This window comes from Nannobrachium achirus (assembly GCF_963921795.1).
Source record: "Nannobrachium achirus genome assembly, chromosome: 21".
Lineage (NCBI taxonomy): Eukaryota > Metazoa > Chordata > Actinopteri > Myctophiformes > Myctophidae > Nannobrachium > Nannobrachium achirus.
In genome coordinates, this window is record NC_137828.1 from 34,938,811 (window position 1) to 34,954,971 (window position 16,161).

At 44.4% G+C, this 16,161-nt stretch overlaps 1 protein-coding gene across 1 annotated transcript; it reads left to right on the forward strand.

Moving 5' to 3' along the window:
* Window positions 1-324: 324 nt before the first annotated feature.
* Window positions 325-14,677, forward strand: LOC308307121 (suppressor of tumorigenicity 14 protein homolog; the record flags this gene model as incomplete). The annotated part of the gene is made up of 19 exons (XM_080752272.1): window positions 325-456; window positions 1,137-1,323; window positions 1,476-1,600; window positions 3,225-3,292; window positions 3,815-4,005; window positions 6,166-6,261; window positions 7,933-8,152; window positions 8,666-8,823; window positions 9,139-9,236; window positions 10,049-10,155; window positions 10,578-10,711; window positions 11,069-11,173; window positions 11,584-11,700; window positions 11,977-12,087; window positions 12,579-12,698; window positions 12,845-13,028; window positions 13,333-13,604; window positions 14,168-14,304; window positions 14,510-14,677. The coding sequence occupies exons 1-19, from the start codon at window positions 364-366 to the stop codon at window positions 14,675-14,677; spliced, it is 2,691 nt and encodes an 896-aa protein (XP_080608398.1). The 5' UTR covers window positions 325-363.
* Window positions 14,678-16,161: the final 1,484 nt, after the last annotated feature.

Here is a 16,161-nt window from a genome sequence, read left to right on the forward strand (position 1 = left end):
TCAGCCAAGTTCCTATTATCCTAATGCCTTGCGCACGTTCCTCTCAAAACAGTCTTTTGTCCGACCAACTTTCCTCCACATACACAACGAGGATGTTGCCCACAATATCTGTCGCACGGATGGTTGTGTGGATTGTACCCTTTCATAGTGGACCCATTGTCCCGCACTGCATTGTGGGGCTCTGTGTGACACCTGCCGTCCAGGTATACGGCAGTGCAGTGAATGCCCGCCGCATCCAAGCCGCTCAGGTCGGGTTTCTGCACTTTTTTCAAAGAAGCGATAGCAGGGGTTTCCTCTCTCCATCATTTCTATGCCTGAGGTATTGTTGTATATCGCCTCTCCGGAGCTCAACGGGACCGTGCCATGAGGACTCACCCCAAAAGCAAAACCTGCGAAGTTTACAGCGTCTGTGGCCATGGACATAGTTGTTCTGCTGCCAGCCAGCCTGCTGCCCAGGTAAGAGACATGGCTTCAGTAGCCTATCGCTCTTTTTCATCTGTCTGATCCCAGGACAAAGAGAAAATGAAGCAAAACAGACCATCTCTCATTGCAAGTAACGTATTATGTTAATGCCAGGTTTGGCTATATCATTTTAAAAAGCGTGTTTGTAAAGTGTTTCTCCCCTTCGGTTTTTGATAGACCAGGATTTCCCCTCATCAGAGGAAGGCGGCTGAACGATCTCGGCAGTTCATCAGCTTAGTCCACTCAGCCATGGCTCATCTTAATTGTAAAATCCGTCTCTATGGGTATCTGGTTCTCTTTCTCATGAATGTCCATGTCAGAGTGCGCTACTTGATGGAGTGCTGACACCACAGCGCCAGGCCGTGGGAAAGCAGACCCCTCTTGCCACGCTTTGTGTTTCCCCCCAGGGAATTTTGCCAAACCGTTAAATGTTTTAGAAGATCCTTTCACTGGAAAAGATGTTCACCGTTGCTCTCAATAAATCAGTGTTGCTTAAGTATGCGCGCAACGTTAGGATGCAGGTCGGTGCACAGATTTTGTACAAAGGTCAATTAGCTTTCCGCATTTGTTCTTTATTCATCTCGTTCTGTAGTCACACTGTAAAGAAATTAGCCACAAGAGAAGCATAGATATATCAAGTAGTATGATGTGTGAGTTATGTTTGTCTCTGGAAGGGAGAGGGGGTCTCAAAGGAGCCCACCCAGTTACAGAGCCACCCCATGAAGCTGGAGGTTGAGGCAGATGAGAAGCTTGAGGTGGACCAAGCACCACCCTGTGGCTCATGGAGGAGATGGACGTTAGGCATCCTGCCCTTCTTCCCTTTCACTGCTGCTGTTGCACTGACTCTACACTTCTTAACATGTGAGTACAGTGTTATCCGTGTTTGTCAGAGATAACAGTCTGCATCCTCATATTCAACATAAAAGTCTTCAAAGCCTGTTTTGAAACATTCTGACCTCTGAACTCATACCAATCTCAAATCCCTGCAATTTATTTTATTTTATTTTTCTAAGCTCCGCCTCCCTCAGTGTTCTACCTTGGCGGCAGCGTAGAGTTCCCCAGCCTGAACTTCTCATTGGACCTGGCTAACTCCACCTCGCCAGAGTTCCGCCGACAGGCTCAGGCTTTGAACCATTATGTGAGTGTAAGAGCAGCAAGCGAGTGATGATCGCCTCACTGTGTCTTCCCTGAAAGCCATTCTTGAGTGCTGCTTGACCCTTCCTATTCCTGGCTCAAACTGATCTTGATGCTCCGTCTGTGACCTGGCTCCCTACAGTAACCTACTTGCTTCTGTCTTTTTCACCTTTCGCGTTTGCAAAGCGCTGCAGCCCTCTTCCCGCGCTTTATTCTCTGTCCAAGTGTCTCTCTTGAATTTGTATTCTTTTTAGTGGCCCTCCTCTCCTTTCTGTCCTCTTTCTTTCCTCTTTCTTCCACTGAAGCCTCTCCCTCTCTCTCTTCTCCCTCGCTCTCTCCTCTCCCTCTCTCTCTGGTGGTGTTAAATGTAAAGCTGCTGTAACAGGACCCTGGTCCAGTGTGTGCGTGAGTCCTGGGACCCCCAGAGACAGGGCCCTTTTCAGGGCCGAAGACAAGCCTGGCATTTGTGAGCCCCGGCGAAGGCCCAGGCAGCAAGAGTGAGAGGACGAGCAGCCCCTCAATAAAAACATTGTCTGTGTTGCCCTTCACACAATCAGCCACTCTGTGCCCCTCGATGCAGAGGGAGAGAGGACCACAACTCCAGGCAGGGGTTGAGAGAGACGGGGCAGTAGGGCAGGGTGGGGAAAGAGGGACTAAGGGCCTGGATGGAGTCTGCGGGGATCCATCAGGCTCCAATAAGGGGAATCGGGAACCTTGCATTTGTGAGAGAGGGCAGGGAGGGAACTGCACCTATATGATCAGGTTGATTACATAGGACACGCTTGATTGATAATGGGTGAACATTTCCCCTTGTTAGGTCCTCGGCAATTTACTCTAATTTCCTAGTAATCAGCCCTGTGGGTGAGTCAGTGGGCTAGTCAGGTGGTCATAGTATCTGCATGGCCATCTGTTCATTATAGAGCAGGTGAACCCGGGGCCAGCAGCCCATACCACCCAGGGTCTGCTTCTACAAGGCTGGCAGGTGAGAGGGACACAAAAGGACCTCTGTGCTGCTCCAAATCAACACACACGCACACACACACACACAGTAAAATCCTCAGTGTTAGTTTAACTCTGAGAGTGTAAAAATGGGCCCGACCATTTGGGTCCTTTTTTTACACACTGAGTTAAACTGACACAGATGATTTTTCTGTGCACACTCTCATGCACATATAGGTACATACACACATTTGGATTCTCTCACACACAAGAACTCAACCACCAGGTGCGCTTGTGTGTCATACATTGGTGAAGTAAAAGGTAAATGGTGCATTCGTAAAGTGTCTTTATCCAAAGGCTTTACAATGTGCATTACATTCAATCATTCGCACACACATTCAAACAATGACGGAGGAGGAGACCATGCAAGGCACCAACCTGCTCATCAGGAGCATTTAGGGGTTCAGTGTCTTGCCCAATGACACTAACCCAGGGGAGCCTGGGATCGAACCGGGAACTTCCCAAGCAGCCACGCCATTCTGCCACCCGAGACACTGCCGGCCCAGTGAAGTGACCTCACAAGCGGTTATGTGATGTGATGTAACGTCTATTGTGTCAAAGTGTGCAATGTATGCCATTGCCCTGACTGATTCCCCTTCTCTCTGTCCTCTGTGCATTTTGAAAAACAGTTCTCACAACTCTATGAGTCATCCCCGTGGAGCTCCTATTACCTACACTCAGGAATTATTGCCTTCAGGTAAGTCACATTCTAAAACTATTATATGCAAAAACACAATCCTGAGTGTAGATTTAACTCTGAATGTAAAATGCTCATTTATTTTATGAACACTCAGGATTGTACTGTGTGACATTCATGCATGCCCAACAAGTCCTGCACTGTCGATATTAAAGAACCGTTCACAATGAGCACTATAACTATAACTTTAACTATATTGTTCACCATTGTATTTTGTTTTTAATATAGTATTAGTTGGTATGAACTCTGCCATCCACTTGACTTTGAACGATTTTTAAAACTATATACAGTATTTATATTTACAGTTAGAGTGCTCAGTGTGAATGGCCCTTAAGGGTGATTTATACTTAGTTGCTCACCGGTGTCACTCACCAGAAATAGCTGACATAGAAGCTCACAATGCACCATTCTGTGATGCGTTGTGAGCTTGTAGATCAGCTATTTTTGGTGCACGACACTGGTGCACAACCGAGTGTAACAGGCCCTTTAGAATAGCAACATTGTAAACCATGTGTGTGACAGTGAAGGAACGCAGGGCCTCAATGTCTTCTACTGGAGTAAATTCTCCGCCCCGGACAACGTTGCCATGGAGATCCGGAGGCGGGGTCCCGAACGGCTGCAGAGGAGACTCCCGGGCACCAACAAGCTGCTGGACAGTCGTAACGAGCAGCGCTACTACATGAACAGAGACATGGACTTGCTCAGCTTGCTCGGTAGAGTGGCCCATTTGTTGCAAATATAGACCTCTATGCTGCAAAAGAAGATATGACATTTCAGCCTGAATTGGATCTTAATAGTGGTAATGATTTGGAGTGATATTCATTCATATGGAGACCTGATGAAGAGCCATTTCAGGTTGAAGTATAGTCATAATTTCAAAATAAATATTAAAGGAGTATTTTGAGCCTAGTGTGCAGGTTCTACAAAGTGTTCCTGTGAACCCAGCATCTAAATATCATGTGCATAATTTGATTATGGTTCTTTCTAAAGATTATTTCAAAAACATTGAGCCTGTTGCACACTGTGGTGGAATTCACGTTCTGTCAGTAAGACGTAAATAAAGAAGTGTCAGAGGCAAAGGCATAAGGTGGTGGTGGTGGTTTAATACAATGGATAGTACAAGTGATTGTGTAAATAGAAGTACCACAGGCCTGTGGTACCGAGATTCTGCCTCAGCAAAGGAAATCAAACCCTAGATATACATGGCATTGCAAGGACAAGCTGTAACATAAACAATATCTATCAACCTAGGAAAACATCTTACAGAACATCATGTTGTCTTCAATGCATGATACAGCATAATCTACTCTTACTAACGTCACTCATAATCAATCATGATAATATAATATCTACTACTGTTATTGACGTTACTTAATCAATCATGATAACATAAACTCTACGACACACACCATTAAGATAGCCTACTGTTGTTGGCTGGTGACAGGTACATACTATAGGAGAGGCAGCTAACTGGCTGACTTTAATGGTGCCTGATGCAAGTCGCAGGAATAAAAAGTTCTCTACTATTAAACTAATATAGCAAAGCAATAGCAAGTCAACACAGTTCATGAGCTGGACATGTACAGTACGCGATGTCGCAAATGTGTTTTAAGTACTACTGTAAGTGGTTGAGTCAGTCACAAATCACACACCTTTAAAGAACAATATCAGCACCTTTTTCTTCTGTCATCTCCTGATGACACAGGCCCCCTGCTGTCAACATTAAAGTGTCACTATGTAACTTTTGTAGCATATTATGTCCCACAAAATTATAAAGTTACATGTTTAAGCAATAACAATCATCCTTCCATAAATGTACAGACTCAGGACGTCCCTGAATCATAACTGCGGTGTCAACAGCCACAGCTACGCACCGCGACACCGCAAATACACGGCAGCGCTACGTGTATTCGTCTATATAGGGGAGACAACTGACATTTGCCAAGGCATCAAGGCAGAACTGCTAGTCAAAGCGAAGACTGGCCAATCACTGCGTGTCCTCACCGGACATGCTTGCAGGGACCCCAAACTACATAGTGCTGATTTAAGGGTGATTTATACTTAGTTGAACTTGACACACTGGCATTGCACGCCAAAAAAAAGACGATCTCCTTCTGCCATCTCCTGATAACAGAAGGAAAAGAGAAGGAGTGTGTCCTAATTTCATGGCTGCCCTGTTGATTCAGACAGGTTAACAGGTTAAATCAGGGGTGTCCAAACTTTTTTAAAAGGGGGCCACATTAGAAAATATTAAAACACTATAACACTATATTTCCTGACATAATGTACTTTTGGTTGGACCATAACAAAGTCACATACATATGCATCGCATTTAAAAGATTTTTATTTAACTATCATCATCAATATTTAATATCAATGGTCTTTTGTCAGGTGTGAACAAAACACAAATAACCCTTATTTCACATCATTCAGAATGAGACAACAGGTAACAAGGAATCCTGACAAATTATACTCTGGGAAAATTCCCCCAGCAGGCGCCCCCAACTTTGTCTGTTCATTTATTTGTTTCATCTCTTCCATTTCACTTGTTTATCCTGTATGAGATCGCTCTCCTGATTGTATAAAATTGGTATACCAACCTGAAAATGAATTTTCTGTTTACTAAAGAGGAGCAATAGGAAGACCCTTGTTGCTGAACAATGATTACCATGGAAATATATATCTACTTAACACTTATTCCTTTTTATAACACACACACACACACACACACACACACACACACACACACACACACACACACACACACACACACTCACACACACACCACAATGTTACCGTATAAATGTTTGTTGTATAGGTAGGATTTGCATATAGTTTTTATGTATGATGACATTTCTTGTGTGCCTGTGTAGGTTTGGACCCTGATGACTTTGACTCAGATGACAAGACAGACAAGATTAAAAACCCAAATAACATCCAGAGTGGGAAATGGCAGCTGGGTTTCCAAGGTAAGGGAAGCATTATCTACATTTTCCAATATTCTATTGTCCAATTTTGGCGATCCTGTGTACATTTCTTGCCTCAGTTAACTTCTTGACAGCTGACAGGAGGCACCCGATGTGTTCTTCTGCTTGTGTAGTCCATCTGCCTTAAGGTTTGCGTTGTTGTGCGTTCAGAGATGCTATGAACTGCTCTTGGTTGTAGCGAGCGGTTATTTCCCACAGAACGGCTGCTCACTGGATATTTTCTAATTTTCGGACGGACCATTTAGTTAGGTAAAGTTAGCCAAAAGTTAAACCAATCTGGGAACTAAATCAAAATCAATATCTTTCTTCACAAATGTGTTCATAAAGGTGTCAACTATCACCTCTGAACTTTCTCAATCACAACTCCCTTGGGGGACTTTGTGGGAACCGATAAAAGTTGGGGGTATCGGGATACCTGGGCCTGGGATTAAAGGGGATAAAATGAAAAAAATGCCAATATGAGCATATGGGGTGTGTAATTAGGGTATTTTTGGGCTGCTGAATCCATTCCAACCATTCGTTTTCAGTTTAAATGACTCCTTGGCCATAAAATAGGCCTAATTGGCTAAGGCTTAGCCAATCATGTCATTCGAGTTCACCTGTGTCCTGTTAGTCCCTATGCTTTAAACCCTTTTGAGTGTTCCTTGTCAGATTGTATCATGTTATCATGTGTGTCATGATGTGCGCTTACCCACCTGATCTTGAATAGATTTCATGAATTCAAACCCTACTCCAACCATTTTTTTATTGACAATATTATGTCTTGTGGACACAAAAAGGTAGTTTGTTGTGGCCTATTTTATGGCCAAGGAGTCATTTTTACTGATAACTAATGGTTGGAATGGATTCAGCAGCCCTCAAATACCCTAATTACACACCTCATACGCTCATATTGGCCATTTTTTATTTCCCCCCCTTTAATCCCAGGCCCACGGGATACCCCCAACTTTTATCGGTTCCCACAAAGCCCCCCAAGGGAGTTGTGATTGAGAAAGTTCAGAGGTGATAGTTGACACCTTTATGAACACATTTGTGAAGAAAGATATTGATTTTGATTTAGTTCCCAGATTGGTTTAACTTTCGGCTAACTTTACCTAACTAATTCTCAGTAAACCCTAGAGCTTGCACAAAAACGAATTTCACCCACTGTTTTACACCTGTAAACCTGTGATGTGACAATAAAGTTTTACCAACAACAATGCCATGTTCCCAAAGTAATTTAAATCACCTTTCTTCCCGATTTGATGATCGGTTTCAACTGTAGCAGACCATCTTGACCTGTACATTCAATGTGTACAAGTGCATTGAGTTGCTGCCTGCCATATAGGCTATGTGATTGATGTCTATCCACATCCTGTGTGAACATCCCAACACAAGGCAGAGTTAATCAGAAGCTGTCAATGCATTGCAATGCATTATTTAGCTTGATTGATTTTGGGCTTGTGCTCTGATCCTGATCATTACTGGACTAATGCCTTTTAAGCATTTAAATGTGTTACTTTGCACTTTTCTTGTAACGTGTTCTTGCTCTTGTAGTACATTGATTGCTCAATACTGTTTGTCTGCGACACCACTTCGTCCATGATGTACTGTATGTCCATTACTTGCTCTAATAGAAGATACATAAATGACACCATCATTCTCCTTGTGTAGCCATGTCCTTTGACCTCTATGCCAAATATGGCAACAACCGCACCCTGAGTCTGGTGAACCCCAAGAAGCCGTACTACCAGTGGCGTCTGCGGGTCCCCTCGGGTCACGTTGTGAGACTGGTTGTCCTCACCCTGCATGGAGCCACGCCCGGAAGCTGCTCTGCCCACAAACTGTCTGCTTACGATTTCCTGCTGCCTTTACAGAACAAGATCATTGCCAGGTATTTGTACATTTCTATTCATGGTTATTTTTTTATGGTTTGTGGAGAGTGGGGGGGTGGAGGCTCTCCATATCTTTGGATGGGGGTCTCCAATCTCCAGGTCAGCAGAGACTGGAGATGGGGCAGGGTCTCCATATCTTTAGAGACAAGGAGCTATGGAGTCCCTTTGGGTTCCACTCTTGAACATGGATGTGGTACTTATTTCATATTTCACATATTTCAGTACCTGGCATACGACGTGCAGTAGTACTGCAGGATTTTCCATAGAATTCCATAGAACTTTCAAAAAACAGGACGCATGTAAAAAGTCTGGCTTCTTTGAAGACCACAACTACATACCAGACTGCATATTACATACAGTACAGTGACGTACTTAGTAGGCCTATGTTGTATTGAACAAAAATATGTGACTTGAGTTTCCCACTTTATATGCTGACCTACAGTACCAATGACCATGAGCCTCCAAGCTATACACACTCTGCATATTATGCTGAAGGTATGTGCCTGTCCCAGGTGGTGTGGTCTGCCTGTGTCTGGCCCACCTGCGCCTGGCTCGTCTCCAGTCATGAAGCTAACGTCTTCTGGGAATGTTATGCTGGTCACCTTCTCCTTCAGTAGGCAGCGGGAGGGAGCCGTTTTCAAAGCCTTCTTCCAGGCCATCCCCAAAGCAGGTCTGACTGCTAACGCACACACGCACTCACACACACACACACACACACACACACACACACACACCACTCACACACACACACACACACACACACACACACACACACACACACACACACACACACACACACACACACACACACACACACACACAGACACACACACACACACACACACACACACACACACACACACACACACACACACACACACACTCAGCTAGATATGTCACATCACATGACATAAAACAAGTTTGACTTGGTGTTGTTTTTGAACACTGGGTTATTTTTCTCTGTGTGTAATGTCTCCCCCTGCAGGTTGTGGAGGCTCCGTCTCCTCCTGGAATGGCTCTCTGGCCTCACCTTACTACCCATCCTACTACCCTCCCAATGTGGACTGCAGCTGGACACTGAGGGTGAGCTGTGTGTGCAGGGGTGTCGCACCAAATTCTGAGCCCTGGGTACTGGGATTCACTGCGGGCCCCCATGAATGTTCTTCATAGGGGGAGTGGGTTTAACCCATTTAGACTGGTAGGATTTTTGTGGGCATTTTGTGCTTTAACTGTTGAAAAATAGCAGATATACAAGCTCACAGCACGGCACTGCTATTTTTTTTTTGCTAAGTAAAAACATTATATATATATATATATATATATATATATATATATATATATATATATATATATATATGTTTCTATGTCAGTGGTGCTCAAACCTTTCCATGTGAAGGACCCCCAAAATGATATGTATTTGGCCACGGAACCCCCATCTCAAAATATTTAGTTCCAGGAACCCCCCCAGAAGCAACATTTTAGTTACAAATGTTAAAAAATACATAATATTCAAAGATTTGCACACATTTTCACGACTTTTCAAAAATCTACAAGTTCGCAGCGTGGCAGTGAGCTTGTATATCTGCTATTTTTCAATGGCTAAAGTATAAAATAATTAAGTCCCCTCCACCTTGGGCCCTAGTAACTCAGTCCCACTTTTCCCCCCCTTGTGATGCCCCTGTGTGTGTGCGTGTGCGTGTGCGTGCGTGCGTGCATGCGTGTATGCGCATGTATCAATGTATGTGTGATAGACGGCTAGAGAGAGAGAGATTATAAGTGAAAGGCAAAGATAAAGATCAAGAGAAAGAGAGAGGGAGAGAGGATGGTACCTTTGTTCTGTTGCCTCTCCACATTCCAACATGTGAACCCTGCTCCTATGTGGTGTCATATTCCAGGCGCCACTGCCAGGATACCAGATCTCCTTGACGATCGTGACGTTGGACATTCAGGACGCGTCCTCAGACGGCTGTGAGAAGGACTGGCTGGACATCGCAGGGGTCAAGTAAGTATACTGAGGCGTGACCGTCTAGAGCGGTGGTCCGTGCCCCCTTTGGGCGTGGCGCCAAAGATCAGGTGTGGTGTGTGTGTGTGTGTGTGTGTGTGTGTGTGTGTGTGTGTGTGTGTGTGTGTGTGTGTGTGTGTGTGTGTGTGTGTGTGTGTGTGTGTGTGTGTGTGTGTGTGTGTGTGTGTGTGTGTGTGTGTGTGTGTGTGTGTGTGTGTGTGTGTGTGTTTTCCTTTGAGAACATTCTATGATGAGTAATTTCTTTTATATTTTATAATACTTTTGGAAAGGGAAAGAATTATGGATTAGCCTATATTTATGCTGTTATATGGCACAAACAGGAACAGAAAATATTGTCACAATGCTTTTGTACACTTGGTGGTATGAGTTTCATTTCATACTTCATTACTTTCATTTTCCAGATTATGTAATCCACTGCCAGACAGCTACAAGAAGCGTGTATACTCTTCTCCTGTTTCCCTCCACTTCCACTCCGATGAGTCACTCACTCACAAGGGCTTCTATCTCCTCTACCGGGCCTTCAATCCTGACAGCAGTAAGTCCAATTGCTTCTGCTTTCCTAATATCACAGCAGCATAATTGCGATTCCCAAGCCAGTTTAGCTCAAAACCCTGGCCCCATTGCCAGGCCCAACTCAATGCATTGGCTTTAGGGGCTGCAGACCAGGGCACAGTACATATGCATTACAGTTATGCACTGAGGATTGCTCAAAGGCTTTTCAAGGCTTTTTTCAGAGGATAGTGTTGCCAATGAATCTCCTCTCCCAAATGCTCTCAGACAGAGGAGGTGTTTTAGGTCACAGCCCAGAGGCACACTTTTCAAACTGCAGGTTAATTGCTGCAACTGTGAGAACATTTCTCAGTGATGTTTCTTTCATGTGTGTCTCCTCTAGCCTGTCCTCGACAGTTCCGATGTGGTGATGGACGCTGTATCCCTCTGAGGAAGGTGTGTGATGGTACAAAAGACTGCTCAGATGGCCGGGATGAAGCTAGATGTTGTAAGTTTGTGGATGTTGTAAGCTCGGCAGGTCCAACAGCAGCTCACATAGACTATCTGTACTGTACAGTAAATCAAACTAGTAGTGTACCCTTTGCTAATATTGTTTCACCCAAGATTGTGTATTTTTAGATCATGAGCGCAAACAAATCTAAGCTTCAATTATGTATATTTTCTAAGCTTCTTATGATCAGGTTTTACACATTACATTTTAGCCACAGTGCATATGCTTTCAAACTGCAAAATTATTAATTACTAATTGAACCAAAAACAAATGATTGCTAATGATAAATTGAGGCCGTGTGTGTGTGTGTGTGTGTGTGTGTGTGTGTGTGTGTGTGTGTGTGTGTGTGTGTGTGTGTGTGTGTGTGTGTGTGTGTGTGCGCGCAACTGTGCATGTCTTGTATGTAGCGCTCTGCAAGCCAGGAGAAGTGTCATGTGGCAGTGGTCAGTGCAAGCCACATGGCAGCCTGTGTAATGGTCAAAGCTCCTGTTCAGACAGCAGTGAAGAGAGCGACTGCGGTGCTGGTGAGTAAAGCCTCATTTATATGCCATCATACAATTGTGTTGCTTTCTGACAAGAGCAGATATACAAGCTCAGAATGCATCACAATTATCCACTTTCAACCTGGTATACCTATTTTGGGAACATAATTATTGGCAAAAACATTGAAGGAATTTCCCCCGAAAGATCAAGCAACAATGTGTTGTGCACACGTGAAAGAAAGTGGGTGTATACATAATCATGGCACACACGTGAAGCATGTCTGTGATGAATGCTGGTGTTTGCTGTGTTTTCTACAGGTAAATGCTACCACATGTGTCCCAACAAGGTGTGTTTGCCAAAGTCTTCGGTGTGTGATGGCATCATAGACTGCAGAGACCGTAGTGATGAAATCAACTGCACAAGAGCATGTGAGTATTCTTTCATTCATCTACCATAACAGGTTGTCCTTTTTTCCTGCCATCCAAGACATTAAAAAGTGATTTACTGTATACTGGTAAACTGTTGGGCTATTGCCAATAGCATAAAGTTGCTTTAGCATGCAGTAGATCTGCTATTTTCTAATAGCCAAAGTATATATAGTGTTTAAGTGGATGCTATGGGATACTGTATGGAATCTCCTAATGGAAGCAACTACAAGAATAATATGATATAACTAGAAATACTGTTCCTACGAAACAGTGTGGGCTCACATGTAACACCATGTATGGGCACAAAAATTTACTCTTTGGCTGCACCTCATTGGCTAAGGGCCCTGCCTTTGTACCGTCGAGGAGAACTTGATAGATAAATAATGAAGATAACATACGTGTGCTCGCAGCGAGCCCACAATGATTGATGTATTGTATGTATGACACCTGCTCTATCCTTTCCTCTTACTGAGAACATTCATTCTCTTTAGTCCAGAAAGGCTGCACTCCATCCTCCTACAAATGTGCCAATGGAAAGTGTGTGAGTAAGATCAACCCTGAATGCGACGGATACAAAGACTGCTATGACGGCTCTGATGAGCTGCGATGTGGTGAGCAGTACATTTCTTTGCACACCTGACCATTCATTTCTGTGATAGGAAAACAAAAACAAATAAAACCCAGCTGTTTCCTTGGGGAAGAAAGAGGATTTTGCCTGCCCCCTAACCCTCCGTCCTGTTCTATACCCCCCTACCAGGTTGTGGTACGAGGCCTAAGAAGCGTACTAAGATAGTGGGAGGGTCTGATGCGGGGGCCGGCTCGTGGCCCTGGCAGGTGAGCCTCCAGATGGATCGCTATGGCCACGTGTGTGGGGCCTCGCTTGTCTCCAACCGCTGGCTCATCTCGGCTGCACACTGCTTCCAGGACTCAGAGGCCATAAAGTGAGAAAAAGAAAAACCACCAGTGATCATAAACAGTCGCCGCTAATGATGCGCGGGTCAGCTCTGAGGGGCGCACCTGCTCCAAGCTTTGAAAATCAAGAATGTTATAGACACATATCCGCAATTCTGCATGCATAAACCAAAGGAAAAAAATGGAAATATATTAATTTAGAATGAGTAATAATGTGTTAATTTTTACATATGACATCAGTTGTCTGTATAATGCTCTAATGATAATTGATGTCTAATAAAATGCCACCTCATGTTCACATGCATTAGAGGTTCCTTGCCTTTGTGCCTACAGATACTCGGATGCCCGTGCGTGGCGTGCGTACATGGGCATGCGTGTGATGACCGCGGGTAACAATGGAGCAGCTACCAGGCCGATCCGTCGCATCCTGCTTCACCCGCAGTATGACCAGTTCACCTCTGACTACGACATCGCCCTCCTGGAGCTCAGCGTTCCCATCTTCTTCAATGAAATGGTTCAGCCTGTGTGTGTCCCCGCGCCCACACATTCCTTCACCACAGGGACCAGCTGTTTCGTCACAGGCTGGGGAGTGCTTATGGAGGATGGTGAGAGCTGGTGAACCTTACTAGTCGTCCCAAGAACTAGAAAAGTAAACAAAATAGAGGGTCCTATCTTACACTCTCAGGTCCGCCTCCTCCATTCAACTGACCCCCCCTGACAAACCGTCAGCCTGTGTCTCCACCATGGGGTTACGAGCCTTCAGTCAATCACCTCTGGAACTCCCTCCCCCCTGACATCAGAAACTGCAACTCAATCACCACATTTCAAACCCATCTCAAAACCCACCTGTTTAGGCAGGCATATGACTAGCCTCATCGAGTTCCATTGCTCTGCTGCAAATTACTCTGTTTTTGTTTTTAAATTGTGATCTTGTATTAACTGTTGTTTTTAATTTGTTGTTCAGCGACCTTGAGTGACTTGAAAGGTGCCTTATAAATAAAATGTATTATTATTATTATTATTATTACACCCAGCGCAAAACGGCGTGTTTATAACCGATGCAGTTGTCATTTCCATGCCCTTTTCCCACGTACCATATTTACTTGCACTCATCTGTGAGTGTGTGCCTGTGATTAATATTAATTAAAGTGCTGATATGACATTATAGGTGAGCTGGCATCTCTCTTGCAAGAGGCCTCAGTGAGGATCATCAGCAGGAACACATGTAACAAGCTATATGATGATGCTGTCACTCCCAGGATGCTCTGTGCTGGGAACCTGAATGGAGGGGTAGATGCTTGTCAGGTGTGTATGTGTATTTTTAAGTGTATCTTCTCTGTTTATTTTGTGATATAACATACTTGTCTTTCATGTACTTCTTTGTGTATTTTCGTGTGTGTGTGTGTGTGTGTGTGTGTGTGTGTGTGTGTGTGTGTGTGTGTGTGTGTGTGTGTGTGTGTGTGTGTGTGTGTGTGTGTGTGTGTGTGTGTGTGTGTGTGTGTGTGTGTAGGGGGACTCAGGGGGTCCTCTGGTGTGCCTGGAGCGGGGCAAGCGGTGGTTCCTGGCAGGTATCGTGAGCTGGGGCGAGGGCTGTGCCAGGCAGAACCGCCCCGGAGTCTACACGCAGCTGGTCAAGTTCGCAGACTGGATCCACCAGCAGACGAAAGGACAGGTCTGACCGACCGACTGACTGACTGACTGACTGAATGACAGACACACAGAGGGACAGACACAGACCAAACTTCTAATGGTTTAGAACCGGAATCCATGCTCAGACTAAAGGATGGTATTCATAAGGACACATTCAGTCAGGGGTCCCCGCTACTTTTAGGGGGTTCCGGGAGTACGGCCGTCACAAGGCGAAACATGGCAGGTGCTCTTACTTCCCCAGACTGGCCGAGTTTTCTTTACGATTGCCTCTAGTCTGGCGCCATTCAAAAAAATAAAAAATAAATGGACACTGATTCCGTGCGTGTCCTCGCCCTCTCTGTCCTGTGATGTCCTTCTCTCCTATAGCTCAGCACTACAGCTGTTCTCCCTCTTTCTCCCGCAAATTCTGGCACCTTTTCTCTCAGCTGTATCGTTCACGTTCAGTGAGGAGACGGTGAGCGTGGCACGTATCGCACACAGGTCAAAAAAAGCCAGTTCGCTTCTTTAATTGCATGTGGGAAGAGTTCTCTCCCTGTAAGTATGTAGCCATACGGTTTTGTCCTCATTTACACTTCATGTACTGTATGTGTGTGTTCATGACTCATTGTATGCATCTATAAACATGTATTGTATGTATGTGTATTTGAATATCAAATGTTTATTTGAGTCATAGGTTCCTTTTTAAATATTATATTAGTAGTGAGCAAGGCCCAGGTAGGGAATGAATTGTATACTTTGCTATTTTCGTTTTATATGCTGTCCACTTTACCTCCTCTCCTGCCAGTTTGTAATGACACTTCTTAAAATACAACCAGAAGTCTGGTTTTGAAGGTCAGTTCCAGAAAGACCATGGTGTAATGAAGACTAAATCTTCCCATGGGCTTCCTCCTTCCGGGACAGAGGCCAAGATCCATGTGAATGACTGCAAAGTGGAAAATACCGTCCACACACTGGACAATGCTCCCATGAACTGTGAAGTGTGCTGACCAAAACCAACAACAGAGGCACTTTTTGAGCTGCAAACAAGCTGTCAGCACACTGACAATGAGCCCAGGTGTCAAGTTGATTGAGAATGTTAACGGGCACATACCTTCCATCGAACACTTGACCCAGTGCTCAGTGCTTTCTTTTGTGCTGTAATACTCTCCTGCTTGCCTTGGTGGTGATGCCAGTTTGGATCGGGCCCCAAAGCGGCACTCCACAGAAAATGGTTAGAATTACCATCAAGTAAGACACTTACTGTACTGTATCATGTGCAGAGGCATCATTTGGGGTTCCAGGGGACTTTCCCATGTATCCTCAAAATGCAGGTGTTTTGTTCATATTTCCTTCATCTGTTTTTTTTTCCTTTTCTTTTTTGATTAATCCGATTTTCAGTTGGCATGTCATTACATGCAAAATAAATAAAATGTAATTTTTTCCCCCAAAATGGTAAAAACATATTTTGTCTTATTTTCGAAAATTGGTCAAATTTTTCCGCTCTTAAGTCATTTCATGAAATTACAATGTCAC